This window comes from Sminthopsis crassicaudata, chromosome 1, assembly GCF_048593235.1.
Source record: "Sminthopsis crassicaudata isolate SCR6 chromosome 1, ASM4859323v1, whole genome shotgun sequence".
Taxonomy (NCBI): domain Eukaryota; kingdom Metazoa; phylum Chordata; class Mammalia; order Dasyuromorphia; family Dasyuridae; genus Sminthopsis; species Sminthopsis crassicaudata.
The window spans coordinates 418,908,139-418,928,057 of record NC_133617.1 but is presented as its reverse complement, the minus strand read 5'-3'; the positions used below and the strand labels follow the sequence as shown (position 1 = coordinate 418,928,057).

At 37.1% G+C, this 19,919-nt stretch overlaps 1 protein-coding gene and 1 long non-coding RNA gene across 3 annotated transcripts in view; one reads left to right on the top strand and one right to left on the bottom strand.

Moving 5' to 3' along the window:
- LOC141550055 (uncharacterized) overlaps positions 1 to 19,919 on the bottom strand; it is a 62,818-nt gene that overhangs the window by 20,747 nt on the left and 22,152 nt on the right. The window lies entirely within an intron of this gene.
- On the top strand, positions 13,056 to 14,877 carry CCL19 (C-C motif chemokine ligand 19). Its single transcript, XM_074287210.1, has 4 exons — positions 13,056 to 13,223; positions 13,880 to 14,006; positions 14,273 to 14,360; positions 14,552 to 14,877. The coding sequence occupies exons 1-4, from the start codon at positions 13,172 to 13,174 to the stop codon at positions 14,570 to 14,572; spliced, it is 288 nt and encodes a 95-aa protein (XP_074143311.1). The 5' UTR covers positions 13,056 to 13,171; the 3' UTR covers positions 14,573 to 14,877.

Here is a 19,919-nt window from a genome sequence, read left to right as displayed (position 1 = left end):
ATGGAAAGGGTATAGTGTAAGAAAAAGGGGAAAGAGGAGATAAAAAGAGGGAAACTACATCTCACAAAAAAGCAAAGAAAACCTGTCATATCTAAGGGAAGTTAGAGAGGGGGAGGAACATTGTGTGAACCTTACTTCCATCAGAATTGGCTCAAAGAGAAAATAATTAACATATTAGTTTTATAGAAAATTCTTTGTCACCTCATTAAAAAGAGGGAAAGAAAAAGGGAAAAGGGAAAGGGAATAAGAAAGAGAAAGGTGTAACGTGCTCTCCTGGCAGTTACTATTACTAGTCTGTCCTAGACCCACCAGAGTACCTTGGACCACTGTGCTTAGCAGTGTGAACTCTACCCGGCTCGCCTCCTCTGAGGCCTTCAAAGGTCTCTGGTCACTATCTCTTGAATCTATAGCTTAATAACCGGTACCGCACTCAAGAACAGCCACGTGTAATCTTAAAAGCCTTTATTATACATACTCACATAATGCCCTGACTGATGCCCTGACTTGTTGGTTCCCAAGTGAACACCTGGTCAGAAGACCCACGTGTTCACTACCAAAATCCTTACCTCTTTTGGCTATCCATCTTGGCTTGGCCACCCAGGCTAGGGAGCCAGGGTGAAGAGCGCCAGGTTAAAGAGAGCGACTGCTGCCTACAGTGGGCTTACATAGGGCCTGTGAGGTCACACACACAGCCAATCAGCGAGACAGTCACCCATTACGAAGCTATCTCAAAATGGACAGGATCCCACCTACAAGGCAGTCCTAATATCCATAGAAATTACTTCCGGACCACTCAATCTCCCGATGCACTGTGGCGCTCATTTAAAGGGCTCTTACAGAAAGGGATTTAAGAGGATGAGGGAGGGATATTAAAGAGGGAGGGCTGTGTGATGCAAGTGGGGCTCATAAGTTTAATACTGGGGAAGGGGTTTGGAGGGATAAGGGAAAAAAGCATAATCAGGGGATATTATGATGGCAGAAAATACAGATTTAGTAATTTAACTGTAAATGTGAATGGGATGAACTCTCCCATTAAGCGGAGATGGATAGCAGACTGGATCAAAAGTCAGAACCCTACAATATGTTGTTTACAGGAAACACATTTAAAGCAGGGAGATACATATAGAGTAAAGGTAAAACACTGGAGCAGAATCTATTATGTTTCAAGTGAATTAAAAAAAAAAAAAAACAGGGGTAGCCATCCTTATCTCAGATCAAGCAAAAGCAAAAATTGATCTAATCAAAAGAGATAAGGAGACTATATCATCTTGCTAAAGAGTAGCATAGACAATGAAGCCATATCAATACTAAACATATATGCACCAAGTGGTATAGCATCTAACTTCCTAAAGGAGAAGTTAAGAGAGTTGGAAGAAGAAATAGACAGCAAAACTATAATAATGGGAGATCTCAATCTTGCACTCTCAGAATTAGATAAATCAAACTACAAAACAAATAAGAAAGAAATTAAAGAGGTAAATAGAATATTAGGAAAGTTAGGTATGATAGATCTTTGGAGAAAACTGGTGACAGAAAGGAGTATACTTTCTTCTCAGCAGTTCATGGAACCTATACAAAAATTGACCATATATTAGGACATAAAGATTTCAAAATTAAATGCAGGAAGGCAGAAATAGTAAAGGCTTTCTTTTCAGATCACAATGCAATAAAAACTACATTCAACAAAAAGTTAGGGGTAAATAGATCAAAAAGTAATTAGAAACTAAATAATCTCATCTTAAACAATGGTTGGGTGAAACAGCAAATTATAGACACAAGTAATAATTTCACTCAAGATAATGGCAATGATGAGACATCATACCAAAATTTGTGGGATGCAGCAAAAGCAGTAATTAGGGGAAATTTTATATCTATCTTTGAGGCTTACTTGAAGAAAATAGAGAAAGAGAAGATCAATGAATTGGGCTTGCAACTTAAAAAGCTAGAAAAAGACCAAATTAAAAACCCCCAATCAAATACTAAACTTGAAATTCTAAAATTAAAAGAAGAAATTAATAATATTGAAAGGAAAATACTATTGAACTAATAAATAAAACTAAGAGTTGGTTTTATGAAAAAAACAAATAAAATAGATAAACCTTTGGTAAATCTGATTAGAAAAAGGAGAGAGGAAAATCAAATTGTTAGTCTTCAAAATGAAAATGAGGAATTGTCCACCAATGAGGAGGAAATTAGAGAAATAATAAAGAGTTACTTTGCCCAACTTTATGCCAATAAATTTAATAACCTAAGTGAAATGGAGGACTACCTACAAAAATATAGCCTTCCCAGATTAACAGAGGAGGAAGTAAATTGTTTAAATAGTCCCATTTCAGAAAAAGAAATAGGGCAATCTATTAATCAACTCCCTAAGAAAAAATCTCCAGGACCAGATGGATTCACAGGTGAATTCTACCAAACATTCAAAGAACAATTAGCTCCAATGTTATATAAACTATTTGAAAAAATAGGGAATGAAGGAGTTCTACCAAATTCCTTTTATGACACAGACATGGTACTGATACCCAAACCAGGTAAGTTGAAAATGGAGAAAGAAAACTATAGACCAATCTCCCTAATGAATATTGATGCTAAAATCTTAAATAAGATATTAGCAAAAAGACTCCAGAAAATCACCCCCAGGATAATACATTATGATCAAGTAGAATTTATACCAGGAATGCAGGGCTGGTTAATATTAGGAAAACTATAAGTATAATTGGCCATATTAATAATCAAATTAACAAAAATCATATGATCATCTCAATAGATGCAGAAAAAGCATTTGATAAAATCCAACATCCATTTCTATTAAAAATACTTGAGAGTATAGGAATAAATTGACTTTTCCTTAAAATAATCAGTAGCATTTATTTAAAACCACCAATAAGCATTATATGTAATGGGGAAAGATTGCAACCATTCCCATTAAGATCAGGGGTGAAACAAGGTTGTTCACTATCACCATTACTATTCAATATTGTATTAGAAATGCTAGTTTTGGCAATAAGAGTGGAGAAAGAGATTAAAGGAATTAGAGTAGGTAATGAGGAAACCAAATTATCACTCTTTGCTGATGATATGATGATATACATAGAGAACCCCAAAGATTCAACTAAAAAGCTATTAATCCACACCTTTAGCAAAGTTGCAGGATACAAAATAAATCCACATAAATCATCAGCATTCTTATATGTCACTAACAAAATCCAACAGTTAGAGCTACAGAGAGAAATTCCATTTAAAATAACTACCAATAGTATAAAATATTTAGGAATCTATCTGCCAAGGGAAAATCAGACTATATGAGCAAAACTACAAAACACTTTCCACACAAATTAAGTCTGATCTAACCAATTGGGAAAATATTAAATGCTTTTGGATAGGGCAAGCAAATATAATAAAGATAACAATACTTCCTAAACTAATCTATTTATTTAGTGCTATACCAATCAGACTCCCAGAAAAACTATTTTAATGACCTAGAAAAAATAACAACAAAGTTCATATGAAAAAAAAGGTCAAGAATTTCAAGGGAATTAATGAAAAAAAAAAAAAAATCAAATGAAGGTGGCCTAGCTGTACCAGATCTAAAATTATACTATAAAGCAGCAGTTACCAAAACCATTTGGTATTGGCTAAGAAATAGACTAGTTGATCAGTGGAATAGGTTAAGTCCAAAGGACAAAATAATCAATAGCTCTAATAACCTAGTGTTTGACAAACCCAAGGACCCTAGTCTTTGGGATAAGAACTCAATGTTTGACAAAAATTGCCGGGAAAATTGGAAATTAATATGGCAGAAATTGGGCATTGATCCACACTTAACACTGTACACCAAGATCAGGTCAAAATGGGTTCATGATCTAGGAATAAAGAATGAGATTATAAATAAATTAGAGGAACATAGGATAGTTTACCTCTCAGACCTGTGGAAGAGGAAGGAATTTATGTCCAAAGAAGAACTAGAGATCATTATTGATCACAAAGTAGAAAACTTTGATTATATCAAATTAAAAAGTTTTTGTACAAACAAAATCAATGCAGATAAGATTAGAAGGGAAACAATAAACTAGGAAAACATTTTTACAGTCAAAGGTTCAGATAAAGGCCTCATTTCCAAAATATATAGAGAATTGACTCTAATATATAAGAAATCAAGCCAATCTCCAATTGATAAATGGTCAAAGGATATGAACAGACAATTTTCAGATGATGAAATTAAAACTATTTCCACTCATATGAAAGAGTATTCCAAATTACTATTGATCAGAGAAATGCAAATTATGACAACTCTGAGATACCACTACACACCTGTCAGATTGGCTAGAATGACAGGGAAAGGTAATGCAGAATGTTGGAGGGGATGTGGGAAAACAGGGACACTGATACATTGTTGGTGGAACTGTGAATATATCCAGCCATTCTGGAGAGGAATTTGGAACTATGCTCAAAAAGTTATCAAACTGTGCATACCCTTTGATCCAGCAGTGTTGCTACTGGGTTTGTATCCCAAAGAGATCTTAAAGAAGGGAAAGGGACCTGTATGTGCAAGAATGTTTGTGGCAGCCCTCTTTGTGGTGGCCAGAAACTGGAAACTACATGGATGTCCATTAATTGGAGATTGGCTGAATAAATTGTGGTATATGAATAATATGGAATTTTATTGTTCTGTAAGAAATGACCAACAGGATGATTTCAGAAAGGCCTGGAGAGACTTACATGAACTGATGCTGAGTGAAATGAGCAGGACCAGGAGATCATTGTAACTTCAAAAACAATACTGAATGATGATCAATTCTGATGGGCGTGGCCATCTTCAACAATAAGATGAATCAAATCAGCTCCATTTGTTTAATAATGAAGAGAACCAGCTACATCCAGAGAAAGAACTCTGGGAGATGACTACGAACCACTACATAGAATTTCCAATCCCTCTAATTTTGTCGTCCTGCATTTTGGATTTCCTTCACAGGCTAAATATACACTATTTCAAAGTCTGATTCTTTTTGTTCAGTAAAACAACTGTTTGGTCATGTATACATATATTGTATTTAAGTTATACTCTAACATATTTAACATGTATTGGTCGACCTGCCATCTTGGGGGGGGGGGGGAGAAGGGGAAAAATTGGAAAAAAAAGTTCTGGCAATTGTCAACATTGTAAAATTACCCATGCAAATATCTGGTAAATAAAACCTATTATTATTTTTAAAAATAAAATAAAATAAGTTCCAGGCTTACACCAGAAACTCATTAAACATTCAGGGACAGAGGATCCATCATCCCCACTGCTACTAGCTTAGCTTCCTGTAGCTTCTGACTTGCTCTCTATCCCCCTTCTCTCCCAAAATAAATTCTTTGAAGTTGACCTAGAGCCTCTTTTTCCATCCATCCCGTAGGGCTACGGCCATTATGAAGGCATTTGTCAGGCATTTATGAAGTATTGACTATGTGCCAGGCACTGTGATAAGCTCTGGAAATTAAAAAAGGGTTAAAAACAAAAACTACAAGCTGTGCCCTCAAGGAACATGTTTTTCAATGATAAGACACCATGTTAATATCTAAATACATACAAATAATATACAGAATAGATGAAAGTCATCTGAGAGTGTAAGGCATTTGTGAGAATCAGGAAAAAACTTCAGCAGGAGGTTTTGAGCTGAATGTGGAAGGAAATCTAGGAAACTAAGAGACTAAGTGGACAGGGCAAATCATTCCAGACATGGGGGACAGCCAATGCAAAAATGGAGTCTGTAGGTGAATTATGCTCCAGGAATTCTAAACTGATTGGAGCATTATGGAGTGTAAGAAGGCTAAACAGGAAAGAAAGGGCCAGGAACATCTCTAAATGCTGGGAGGACTTTTTACTTTTGATTTTAGAAGAGATAGGGAGCTACTAGAATTTATTGGAGAAGTTAGGTGACAGGCCTGGAGTCAAGAAAATTCTTCTTCCTGTGTTAAAGTCCAGCTTCAAACACCCTATTTTACCTCAGTTTCCCTATCTGTAAAATGAGCTGGAAAAGGAAATGGCAAACCACTTCAGTAACTTTGCTGAGAAAAACACCAAAAACTTTGCTGGACATGATTGAAAAGATAGTTGAACAGAGTTTATTGGGGAATGCTGTGGGCTGATGTGATTAAGACCTTTGGTTAGGAAATATGATTAGGAGGGAAGAGAATTCTGGGAAGATAGTGAGTAGGTCATAAAATTGCAAGTTCTCCATATCTCCTACAGATAAGATAAAAGTGTGCCTTGGAGCAAATATAGTTTAAAACAAATAAGAGTTGGGGCAGAACAGAACTCCTCCTGGAACAATCAGAGAGGATCCAAAGAAAGATTCCAAGAAGATTGGCCAGTGTAAACACCTCTAGGGCTAGTTACACTGAAATAGCAGGAGGGACCCCCAAGGATAGCTGCATTGGAAGGTAGCCTGGACCCCAGCCACAGGAATTTTCAGCTCCCAGGGCAATGTGGTGAATCAGGTATAAGAGTTGAGAAAGATTGAGGAAACCTCTGCTGATAAAAAGCATCAAACCTTGGGTGAGAAGGAACCAGCACAGCCCAGGCAAGTGCAGAAGCCATGGAGCAGAAACGCTCCTGGTTATGGACATTTATAAGAGAGTAGACTTCTTGGTTTTGACTTCTAGGCCAGAGGGAAGAACAGAAAGAGGACTGGAGGTCAGAGTTACCATCTTCCATACTTCAGAAATTACACCAATAGCAAAGAAAGAAGAACTCAATTATATAAAATTACTATGGGAATAGGAAAAGACTGAGGTTCATATTCAGAGGAGGATACTAACATTTAAAAAAAAAAGCCTCTACTCCCCCAAATAATAATGTCAAATGGTCACCAACCCCAAAAGAATTCACATAACTTAAAAAAAGACTTCAAAAATCAAATGAAAGAGATTGAGGAAAAATTAAAAGAAAAACTAAGAAGAGTATATAAAGAAAGTCAAGCAACTAGAAAAGGAGATCCAGAATTTTAAGAAAAAAAAATTCCTTGAAAACTAGAATTGGGCAAGGGAAAGCAAGTGAAATTGTAAGAGACCGAAAAGTTACAAAACAAAATAGAAAGAATGAAAAAATAAAAAAGAATGTGAGACATCGCATAAGAAAAACAACATATCTGAAGAATAAATCAATAAGAGAAAATATAAGAATAATTGGGCTACCTGAAAACTAGGACCAAAAAAAGTATCTTGACATAATAATACAAGAAATAATTAAAGAAAATTATACTGAAATGTTAGTACAAGAAGGGGAAATAGAAATAGAAAAAAATCCACCAATCACCACCTAAAAGAGATTCTATGAGGAACTCTTACTATGAGGATTCTATGAGGAACATCATAGCTAAATTCTGAAATTCCCAGATCAAAGAGAAAATTCAAATTTGATGGGATTACAATTAGAAGGTTTTGAGCTGAATGTGGAAGGAAGTCTTGGAAACTAAGAGACTAAGTGGACAGGGCAAACCATTCACACAAACCCCAGACGTGGTTACATTAAAAAACCAAAGACTATACATCTGAGAACACTATAATGGAAGAGCAAAAGAACTAGGGTTGTGGCTGAAAATATTGCAACCAAAAAAGTTACCAGATAATCCAAATGAAAAACAAAAGAATAGTTAATGAATTCTCAGGCTTTCAGAATTTTATTGCAAAAATGCATGAACTTAATAAAAATTTGACATATAAAATCCAAGAGAAATATCAGGTAAGCATAAGGATTAAATTCAAGAGACTGAATAAGGACAAACTATTTATGCTTTATATGTAGAAATGTAGAAATGTCTAGATCATCATTAGTAAGTGGGTAGTTCAAAAGAAAGAATGGGTCAGAGCTAAGTATGATTTGATTCTAAAAAGCAAAATCATTTAGGAAAAAGTAAAAATAATAATTAGTTTACATGAATGAGGTATGAGAGCAAGAATTGACACAGAGGAATTAGATGGGAGAGGAGGCTGGTAGCTCTGGGATCTTGTTCACATAAAAAATGAGTTAAAGAAGAAACAATACACAAAGACACATATCTAGAGGGGGATAAAAGTCTTTTAAATTTATTAAGAGATAAGAGAAGGAGGGAATAGGTTAAGGGAGGTTACAGAATGGTGAGTAGATTAGTGGGAATTATTCAGAAAGAGGGGAAGGGTGGGAAGAAAGAGTGAGGGTAAGAGGATAAAGGAGGGATCCTTGGATGGGGGCTGTAGGTTAAATAATAGAAGGGAAGATAGCAGGTAAAGTAAAATAAATGGAGAAATCATCAGAGATAGGAAACAAGAATACACACAAACAATAATAATAATCAGAAGTAAAATTTATTAGACATAAAAGTAGGAGTGTTATCACTGATGTCTGAGAAAGGTAAAGTTATAATAAATTTGATCAAAAGAGAAAAATACTACACTCTATGTCAGTCATATTAGTTGATAATGTTTTACACTGTTTGAAACCACTAGATAATATAAGGTTGAAATGTGGCTGTGTTGAGATAATGAGTTGGTAAATTTCGAAGAATGTGGACCTAATAAAGATGTTCTCCACCTTCAGAGAACATGACATAGTATAAACAAGCATAGTATAACCTTACATAGATACATATGAATGCATGTGTATGTATGTCTATGATTATATGCATATGTGTGTATGTGTATATATATGTGTGTGTGTGTGTGTGTGTGTGTGTGTGTGTGTGTGTGTGTGTGTATAAATATATCTGTGCTTAACTTGTAACCTGTTTGGGGATAGTGGAGAGGTAGGGAAGGAAAGAGGAAAAAGAATAAAGTAAAAAATGCACAGAAGAAAATAAAATAAAACTTAAAAGGAAGCAAAGAAAAGATGGACAGTTCTGAGTATAATGTGTAACATTTATTGTATATGCTTTCTTGAAATGGAAATTTTTTGTTTAATGTTTTGAATCCTCTCATGTTCTGATGTATATATGACAATTTTTTTCCATTTTGTTTTTAATTTTTTAAAAATGCATTTCTTTAAAATATATTCACCAAAAAAAAAAAAAAAAAAAAAAAAAGAAAATATTTCAGATCTATGTTTTAGAAAAATCACCTTGGAAGTTGAGTGGATGAGGATGGATTATAGAGAGAAGATACTTAAACTGAAACAGGGACTGCCAGGTGAGAGGTAATGAGGTCTTGAATCAGAGTAGTGGCACTATAAACAGAGAAAAGGGGACACAAAGAAAAATGTTCAAAAAGCAGAATGGAAAAGATTTGTCTCTGAAGTGTACATCCTATTGTACATTAAGTACTTCTCTCCAGGTAATTCAGTCTGTGTCTTGATATGGCCTTGATCTCCTGAAAGGGATAGAGGTAACAAGTGCAGTGAAAAGGAGGTGAATCTGAAGTCAGAAAACCAGGCTTCTGTTGCTTAATTCTAGAGTGACTTTAGCTAAATCACTTGTGCTCCAGGAACCATCATATTTCCAACTATACTATCAGAATGTTAACTAAATGGCCCATAAGGCTCATTCCAGTTCCTAAAGTATAGTCCCAATGACTATTTCTCACTGATTCCTCTTTCTTTATCTCCTTTTAAAGCCTAAGTCCATGGATGTGGCTCAGTTGTGCAAACAGGATAATAAGTGCTTTAGATCTTGCCTAGGGGTTCAAGTCTTAGCAAGGAAGAAGAGGGATGGAGAGTTCTGGGAGGAACATATGAACACATGGAGGAGTAGGAGTTGCTGATGTCATTTGGTAGTGGTGGTAGTAGAAATAGTAAATAGTGCTGGCAGTAGTTAGTAGCAACAAGTAATAATTGTTAATAGTTGTAGTTATGGTAGTAGAGGTAGTAATTGTTAGTAGTAGCAGTTAGTAGTAGTGGTATGGGTTGTGGTGGTCATCATCATAATAGTGTTAGTAGTTGTTGTTAGTGGTAGTAATGATCATCATCGTTGTTGTGGTAGTAGTAATTAGCAGTAGCAAGTAATACTTATAGTAGACATCATTAGTAGTAGATAGTATTATTAGTAGTTAATAGCAGTGACTATGGTAATACTAGTCATAAAAAATACTAGTGATAGTAGTCATAGTAACTAATGGTAGTAGAGGTAGTAGTACTTGTTAGTAGCAGTTACTCGTTTGTAATAATGTTGGTTATGGTAGTCAACATCATAGTGGTTAATGTCAGTGATAATAATTAGTAATAGCCATAGCAATCATCCTTATAGTAATTATTGGTGGTAGTAGTAAGTAGTTAGCAGTGGATGTTAGTAGTGGTAGGTAGTAGTAGTGATAGTAGAGCTTGTAGTTAGTAGTAATAATGGTTAGTAGTAATAGTAATGGTAGTGGTGACTGTGGTAAGTCATCATTATACTGGTGGTAGTAGTGATGATGGTGGTGGTGATAATAATAGTAGTAGTAATAGTAATTTTGTTATTAGCAATAGTTGTGGTAGTCATTATAATAGCTAGCATTAGTAATAGGTGGTGGTGGTGATAGTAGTATTAAGTAGTAGTAATAGTTGTTAGTGGTGGTAGATATAATACTGATAGTGGTGTTGTGATAGTCATGGTAGTAGAAAGATTTGTGGTGATAGTAGTAGTAGTAATAATTAGTAGTGGTGGTAGTAGTAAAGTTCTAATAGCTAGTTGTAGTGATGGTAGTAGTAGTAAGAAGTAGTAAAATAACCATCATGTAGTTGTAGTATGAGGAGGAATGGTGGTAGTACGAGTATTAATTGTTACTGGTAATAATTAGTAGTCATAAAAGTTGTTTTGTTATTAGTAATAGTTGTGGCAGTCATTATTATAGTAATTAGTGTTGGTAGTAATAGGTGGTAGTGATAATTGAAGTAGTTGTTAGTGGTAGTAGTTAGGAGTAGTATAGTGGTCATTGTGATAGTCATGGTAATAATAATAGTCATGGTAGTAGTAGTAATAGAGTTGTAATAGCTAGTAGTAGTGATGGTGGTAGTAGTAAGTAGTAGTAAAATCACCATCATTGTAGTTGATAGTAATGATAGTAGTAGTGTCAGGTGAGGAGGAGTGTGGTAGTAGTAGTGTTTATTAGTGGTAGTAGTCATAGTAGTTGTTTTGTTGTTAGTAATAATTGTGGTAGTAGTTATTGTAGTAATTAGTGTTGGTTGTAATAGGTGGTGGTGATAGTAGTAGTTGTTAGTGGTAATAGTAGTCATAGTAATTGTGGTGTTGTTAGTAATAATTGTGGTAATCATTATTGTAAGTACTAATTACTGATAGTAATAGGTAGTGGTGCTAGTAGTAGTAGTTGATGTTAGTAGTAGTGGTTATGATAGTCATGGTAGTAATATTAGTCATGGTGGTAGTAATAGTAAATAGTAATTCATAGTGGTGGTAGTAGTAGTAGTAGTAGAGTTGTAATAGCCTCTGTTGATCATCTCTAATTTATCCTGAATGTAGCTTGTCTGTACCTAGTTGTTTGCATCCTCATTAGACTGTGAGCTCCTTAGGGGAGGAACTATATTTTGCCTTTGTCTCTCTAGCCTGGCACTTTATAATGACTAAGGCTGGGAGAGGTAAGTAACTTGCCTAGAGTTGCAGGGCTTAAAGATATCTGAGGCCTTCCTGAGCCCAACTCCTATGCTCACTCTAATGTGCCATCTAAGGTAGTTAGGAAAAAGGAAATAAAGGCATCTGCCATAGTAGGATTGGGGTCTTTTTTATCCCACTAGGAAAAGGAGCACGGCTCCAGAGGTAGCTGAAAGGGGATGTTCCCTCTATATCCCTAATATATATAGATGAGGGAAGGAGTGAGGGGGTCTCTTCTTGGGTTGGAGAAGAGGGATCTCTTACCAAGGCCTACCTCCTCTCCCCTTTTAGGCTTCCTCAAATCTTTGTGATATTACACTTCTATAAAGCTGGCCAAACCCTCCACAACCAAAATTCCCCTCCTGATTCCCAGGATGGGGGCTGAAGAAGGGGGGCTTCCGGTCTATATTTCTCCCCTTTTTCCCAAATGATGTTCCACTTGACCCAGTAGGCAATTGATAGGTCATGGGAGTGGGGAGTGGGGAGTGGAGGAAGAGGTAAATTAAGAGCATGGAATGGGTCAGTGACAACCCTGGCCAAAATGATGTTCCTGAAACAACCTCCTTTTCCCCCATGAACGGCCAAACACCATTCCAGAAAAGTCACAAATAAAAATGTGGAAACAAAATGTGATAGGGTGTTAGAGCTTATAGAAAAAAGATGGTATTGGGTTTATTCCAAAGGAGGGAACTTAAGGATGGTAGAAGCAGCCTCCATGTAAACCAGTTCCAGGAGGATCTGTGCTGTTCCCTTCACTTTTCCCTCCCCTCTCCAGTTCAGCCATTAAGAGTGATATGAAGAGTGAAAGAGATATATGAAGAAACTGGCTAGGGGGTCCCCCTTACTCCCTCATACCTGCACGGGGCCTAGAACAACATTGCCAAAAAATAAATGGAATTTGAAAAGACAAACCAAATCCTTCAACACATTTCTACAAAGTAACCAATGGTACTAACCTGATTCATTCAATCCTGATCCTCCCCAAAAATGACTCCTTACCCCTCACTTCTCAAGTTGGGTCCCCAACTTTGACCCTATAGTCCTGATCAGCATTACCTTCAGTCTTGATTCCTAAACCCTGCTCCTCTGATCCCTCAACTCTGCTCTAAAACTGATCTTTCAAATGTGATTCCCCACAATGGGGGGAATTTTTCAATCCCTGGTCCTTACATGCCATCAGAAAGGATAGTACAACAGAACTGACAGTGTAGTCACACTTCCATGGTGCTGCCCGTGGAGAATAATGAAGAAAATGACTATGAAGACAGACTGCTCACCCCCATGAAGGGGGGAAGACAAAGGAGGGAGATACGCAGTTAGACAAAGTCCAGATTTCCTAAGAGTGGGAGCTCAGCCCAGTGGAGGGGCATTGCCAGAGGCACAAGTGGGGATGAGAGACCATGGGAAAGAAGAGCAAGAAGGGGGAGGGGGGCACCACAAGGGACATGGTGGGGGCGGGGATTTCTGGACACGAAAAAACGAAAGTCTACACAGGGACATAAATAGAAGAAGAGGTCTCAAAACTCACATTTACACTCACACACACACACACACACACACACACACGCCGCTGGCAGTCTCGGGTATTACTTTGTAATCCAATCGACTACTGGCCAATCTGCTCAGAACAAACCATGAGACCCCTCCTGCTCCTCAGCCTGCTCCTTCTCTGCCTCACCGACCCAGGTAAGGGAGTAGAGTCTTTCTGTCAAACCTGAGAATAAATGGACAGAGACATCAGGGAATATATAGCTGTCTCTATAAATTTGACCCTGCTTCTGATTGTGTCTGGTGAAGATTTCATTGTGTGGTTGCGATTATGTCCATGCGAGATCTATAATCATCGATTTGGAATTGGAAAGAGCCTTAGGGATCCTCTAATCCACTCTTCTTATTTTACAGATAGGGAAAGTGAGGTATAGACACTTAAAAAAAAAAAAAAGTTAAGTATGCATGTCCTACTGCCTGCAGGAGTGTGTTTTTGTCTGTGTGGTCTGACTATGAGACGCTTCCCATGCGTCAGTAGGTGGGTCTCAGTGCTTAAGCCCGGCTTTCCTTGCCTCTGTAGGAGTGTCAGTGGGCACAGATGTTCTCCGATGTTCACCCCAAGTTTTCCTCGAAGTTTGGTCTACTGAGAATTCTCAACAATTAGGGTGTCCTGGGACCGGGATGACGGCTCTTGCGGGAAATTGCAGGGGGCAAGAGTATTCGGGTTCCTAGCCTCCTCTTCGGAGCGGATTGCTCTGGGGTATTGGCTGAGAGGCTCTGCATCCTTGCGAGACAGAGTCCAGAGCATCCCAGCCCTCCCTCTGACTCCCCGCCCCTCCGAATCCCTCCCGCAGCTTGGAGCGGAACCAATGATGCAGAGGACTGCTGTCTGTCTGTCACCAAACTCATCATTCCCCGCCACATCGTGTGTGCCTACCGCCGTCTCAGCCCAGAGAACGGCTGCCGATTATCCGCAGTAGTGTGAGTGAGGGGTAGCCGACTTCCTTCTCTCCCCGCCTCCGTCCCCTTCTTCTCTCCAGGGCCCCATTAGCTCCCACATCCGACGCCAAAAGAATTCCTTGCTCATGAGCAGTTCCCCTTTCTTCCAGGAAGTCTTCACCCACCCCGACCTCTTGCAATTTCGACTTCTATCTCCGCTTTGGTTTCTGGCTTTGTCCCTAACTCCTGACCCTTGTCTTCAGTCAGCTAAAAGGGAACTCTCACTTCCCTCCGACCTCTGACCCTAGGTTCACTACACAGAAAGGTCACCAGCTCTGTGCTCCCCCTGACCGTCCCTGGGTGAAACGGCTCATCAAGAAACTGGATAATCCCCAGGTAAGCACCTTCCCATCCAGCTCTCTATCCTAGTCCCACCTGTCCCCAAATTCAACCCAAGTCTCCCTTTTTCCAATAGCCCTCAAGTCTCCTCCCTTCAGAAGGGATCTCCACTGACCTCAGGCCACACACACCCCCAGTGATTTTCAAAGGCGCCCAGTAACCCCAGATCATTTTTCCTCTTCCTTTAGTACAACCCCAACTGCAGTTAGCTTAGGCCCAGGATGAGACAAGGAAAGAGTCTGGACATCAAGATGGAAGTATTTGATCCAGCAGCAGTTTGGGAAGAAATCCTGATGCCCCAGGATCGATGAGGAAAGAGAATCCAGGAATCTAGCCTTTGGCTCCAGCCTGGAACTGAGATGGGGTTGCTGGTGGGGTGAGGAGGGGGAGGCGGAGAATAGTTTTTAAGGTGTGAGCTTGCCTGTGAGTGTGAGTACAATAGAGGTTCTGGGGCAATTAATATGAGGTTTGATGCTGGAAGTGGAACGATTTTAAATAAATCACTTTTGCCTTCCATCTGTCTGTATGTCTGTTCTGTGGGTTAAGGTGGAGTGCCAATAAATGTTTATCAACCAGTTTTCTGGGAAAAGCTGGACACATTTTTACATTTAATATACATTATTTATTACTCCATCATTTTCTTAAATCTAGATAATCACAGAACAATAAATCAAGGCCTGATTTGTATTTCTGATTTCCAAGATATAAATGCTCATACTGAAAATATATGACTTTCTCATGCCAGCATCAGTTGGCTGTAACATTCTCCTGGGTGGGGAAAGGCATAAGGTACAAGAAGAAAGGAATATAAATAGATGTAGATGAAGAGGAGAGTAAAGAGCCAGTTTAAAGAGAAAGAATCAGTGAAAATTTCTTATTTTTTCCTTTTACCCTGATGTTTCTTACTTTGTAGTAAAATAATTTCTGGCACTACTGGCATACTCAGCAAATGGGTGGAGTAAAGTACTGCTTACCTGGGAACCAGGCAAATCTTTGAGGAGACAAACTTAGCGGGTAGCCCTTAAAAAGATCTATAGTTCAACCTCATCCCCAAAGCAAAGTCTGGAAAACCAATCTAGAGTAATCTTATTTTCTCATTGACCAAGGCAGCTAAGAGATAGCTTTAGTCTGAAGTGAGGATAGAATCAAGGGGATCAGAATTTTTGGGAAACCAGATAGAAATGGATCTGGGAATGGACAGAGGTTTCCAGAACTAAGAAATCTCTATATGCATTTTTACTAATTATATGTAAAAACAATTTTTAACATTGATTTTTTTTAATTTTAAGTTCCAAATTCTTTCCCCTCTTTTTTTGCATTTATTGTATTTATTTGCATTACCTTGTACCAGGCATTAGAGAAACAAAGAAAAATTAAATAAGTCTTTTCCTCAAAGAGCTTATATTCTATAAGGCAATGGTTCTTAACCTTTTTTTGTGAACCATTAAACCCCTTTGGCAGTGTGGATGCCTTCTCAGAATACTGTGTTTAGAGACAAAATAAAATATTATAAGATTATAAGAGAAATCAAGATTAATTGAAACTAAGATGCATTTTTTTCCATTTCCAAATTCCTGAATCTCCCAAAATATAATTCTGAGGAATCTGGAAAACCCCAAATTAAGAACTCCTGCTTTGAGGAAGATGACACATACACTTAAAACTTTTTGTTTTTCAGTCTTTTTCAGCTATGTCTGACTTTTTGTATCCTTTCCTAGGGTTTTCTTGGCAAAAAATACTGGAGTGGTTTGCCATTTCCTTCAAAAGATCATTTTACAAAAAAAAAAAAAAAAAGATCATTTTACAGACAAGAAATTTGAAGCAATGTGAAGCAATGGCAGAAACTAGGCATGGACCCACATTTAACACCACATACTAAGATAAGATCAAAATGGGTCCAATATTTAGGCATAAAGAACGAGATCATAAATAAATTAGAGGAACATAGGATAGTTTACTTCTCAGACTTGTGGAGGAGGAAGGAATTTATGTCCAAAGGAGAACTCCTTTGAGAAAATTTTAATTATACCAAATTAAAAAGTTTCTGCACAAACAAAACTAATGCAAACAAGATTAGAAGGGAAGTAACAAATTGGGAAAACATTTTTTACAGTTAAAGGTTCTGATAAAGGCCTCATCTCCAAAATATACAGAGAATTGACTTTATAAGAAATCAAGCCATTCTCCAATTGATAAATGGTCAAAGGATATGAACAGACAATTCTCAGATGATGAAATTGAAATTATATCCACTCATATGAAAGAGTGTTCCAAATCACTACTGATCAGAAAAATGCAAATTAAGACAACTCTGAGATACCACTACACACCTGTCAGAGTGGCTAAGATGGCAGGAACAAATAATGATGAATGTTGGAGGGGATATGGGAAAACTGGGACACTGATGCATCGTTGGTGGAGTTGTGAAAGAATCCAACCATTCTGGAGAACAATCTGGAGTTATGCCCAAAAAGTTATCAAAATGTGTATACCCTTTGACCCAGCAGTGCTACTACTGGGCTTATATCCCAAGGAAATACTAAAAAAAGGGAAAGGGACCTGTATGTGCCAAAATGTTTGTGGCAGCCCTTTTCATAGTGGCTAGAAGCTGGAAAATGAATGGATGTCCATCAATTGGAGAATGGTTGGGTAACTTATGGTATATGAATGTTATGAAATATTATTGTTCTGTAAGAAATGACCAACAGGAGGAATACAGAGAGGCTTGGAGAGACTTACATCAACTGATGCTGAGTAAAATGAGCAGAACTAGAAGAACATTATACACTTCAACAATGATACTATATGAGGATGTATTCTGATGGAAGTGGATATCTTCAACATAGAGAAGAGCTAATCCAATTCCAATTGATCAATGATGGACAAAATCAGCTACATCCAGAAAAGGAACACTGGGAAATGAGTGTAAATTGTGAGCATTTTTTTTGTTTTTGTTTTTCTTCCCAGATTATTTTTACCTTCCAAATACAATTCTTCCTTTGCAACAACAACAACAAAATTCGGTTCTGCACATATATATTGTACCTAGAATATACTATAAGATATTTAATATGTATGGAAATGCCTGCCATCTAGGGGAGGGAGTGGAGGGAAGGAGGGGAAAAATTCGGAACAGAAGGGAGTACAAGGGATAATGTTGTAAAAAAAATTACCTATGCATATGTACTGTCAAAAAATGTTATAATTATAAAAATTAATAAAAAAAAGAAATCTGAGGCAAACAGATTGTACTTGTTCAAACGTCTAAGGATTGCACACTAATCTGAGGTGTGTAACCTGTGTAAGGATTACACAGCTAGTAAATCTCTGAGGCTGGATGCTGACCCCAGGCCAAGAATTCTATCCATCACATATATGTGCCACTTAGCTGCCCACACTTTAAAAAAAAATTAGCAATAAATACAAGGCAATTTTGGTGGGGGGTTAGGAAAAACATCAAGTAGAGCAGTGGTGGGGGATATCCAGTCTGCAGACTATAAAAGGCCTGCAAAATCATTTGGTCTGGCCCTTCCAAGGCAACTGCAAGTAATGATAAATTGAAAGCTAAGAACAACGACCATCCACAGCTTGAGTTTTTAAGTTGATTATTTTATATGGCCTGCAAATGATGTTATAAATATCCAAATGGCCTTTGTCAGGGAAAAAGTTCCCCCCCACCCCGATGCAGAGATTTGAACAAAGTTTGAAGGAAACTAAAACTCAGAAAAGATGGAGGTATAAATGTAATGCACTTTAGGCGTGGGAGACAACCCATGCAGAAGTGTTGTGATGAGGGATGGAGAAGCATGCATAAGGAAAGGTAAGAAGGCCTGCTTGGCTAGCAAGTGAAGTACCTGAAGGAAAGTTATATATAATCAGGCTGTTAAGGTAGATTGGAGATATGTTGTAAATAGCATCAAATGTCTAACAAGGGAGTTTGTATTTATTCTTATAGGTAATAGAGGAGTTTATTGAGTATGGAAGTGATATAATTGGACTTGTGCGTTAGGAAGAAAAACCATAACCATGTAGTATATCTGAAATTATCTGTTTGCTTTACCCTGAGATTCCTTATTTTGTTATCTCTTGCACTATCCTTATCAGCAACTGGGCTGAGTAAAACCCTTTAGTGTCGAAGCATCAAAAAACCTGCGACTAAGTTCCAGATTTAACATTGACTTGGGATCTAACATATGATCTTGGAAGAGTCATTTAAACTCTCTAAGCTTCAGTTTTCTTCTTCTGCAAAATTAATGATTAATTAATTTAATTAAATCAATGAACATTAGACTACCTAATTCTCAGCTTTGTTGGTTGGTTTTTGTTCCTTTGTTTTACAAAGAAATTATTGTAAAACACTATAGAAGTATGAGTCACTGGAGAAACTCACAATTAAAAGAGTTCAAATTCAGCCTCCAGTGCTTACTATGTGACCCTGGTCAAATTGCTTAATAAAAAATATCAAATCTCAGTTTCTTCATCTCTAAGACTAAGGTAACAATAGCACCTCCTTCCCAGGCTTATTATAAGGATCATATGAGGTAATATTTTTAAATAAATATTGCTTTGAGAGCCTTTAAACACTATAAAAATTCTAGGAACTATTGCTATTTACATTATTACTTCATAGGGTTGTCATAAAGAAAGAGCTTTGTAGATCCCAAAGTCATAATATTATTTTTGACATATTCATATTTAAAAGATAACATTCATTGATTCCTATAATTTTTAAAATATCCAATATTCACATGGTGGATAGCTCATTGGTTCTGGAGTCAGGAGAACCTATGTTCAAATCCAAGCTCAAATACTTAACATTTACTAGCAGTGTAACACTGGGCAAGTTACTTAATCACAAATGCCTCACCAAAAAAATAAATAAATGAAATACCCCATATTCATAATTCATTCTAAGAGACATATCTCTGGCTGTTTATCTGATGTATAGCCCCCCAAACTTACAATTTTTTAAGAAGATTGTTGTAGTCAAATAAAGTTAGATCTAAACAATTGATAGGATATCAGGTGCTTGTGTGTAGGCTGAGTTAATATGATAAAAATGATAATTCTACTTAATCTACTTATTCAAAGCCATACCAATCAAACTGTCAAGAAATTATAAAGTTAGAAAAAACCCAAATTCATCTGGAAGAACAAAAGGTCAAGAATTTCAAGGGAATTAATGAAAAAAATTGCAAAGGAAAGTGTACTAGCTATACCAGACCTAAAACTATAATATAAAGTGATGGTCATCAAAACCATCTGGTAGTGGCTAAGAATTAGAATGGAATAGGTTAGGTTCACAAGACACAATATTCAATGATGATAATAATTTAGTGTTTGATAAACCCCAAAACTCCAACTTCTGGGATAAAAATTCATTATCTGACAAAATTTCTGGGAAAACTAGAAAACATGGCAGAAACTAGGCATTGTCCAACATGTAACACCATATACCAAGATAAGGTCAAAATGGGTTTTGATTTAAACATAAAAAAAATACTGTAAGCAAATGAGAGGGGAAAAGGGATAATTTACCTCAGATCTGTGGAGTAA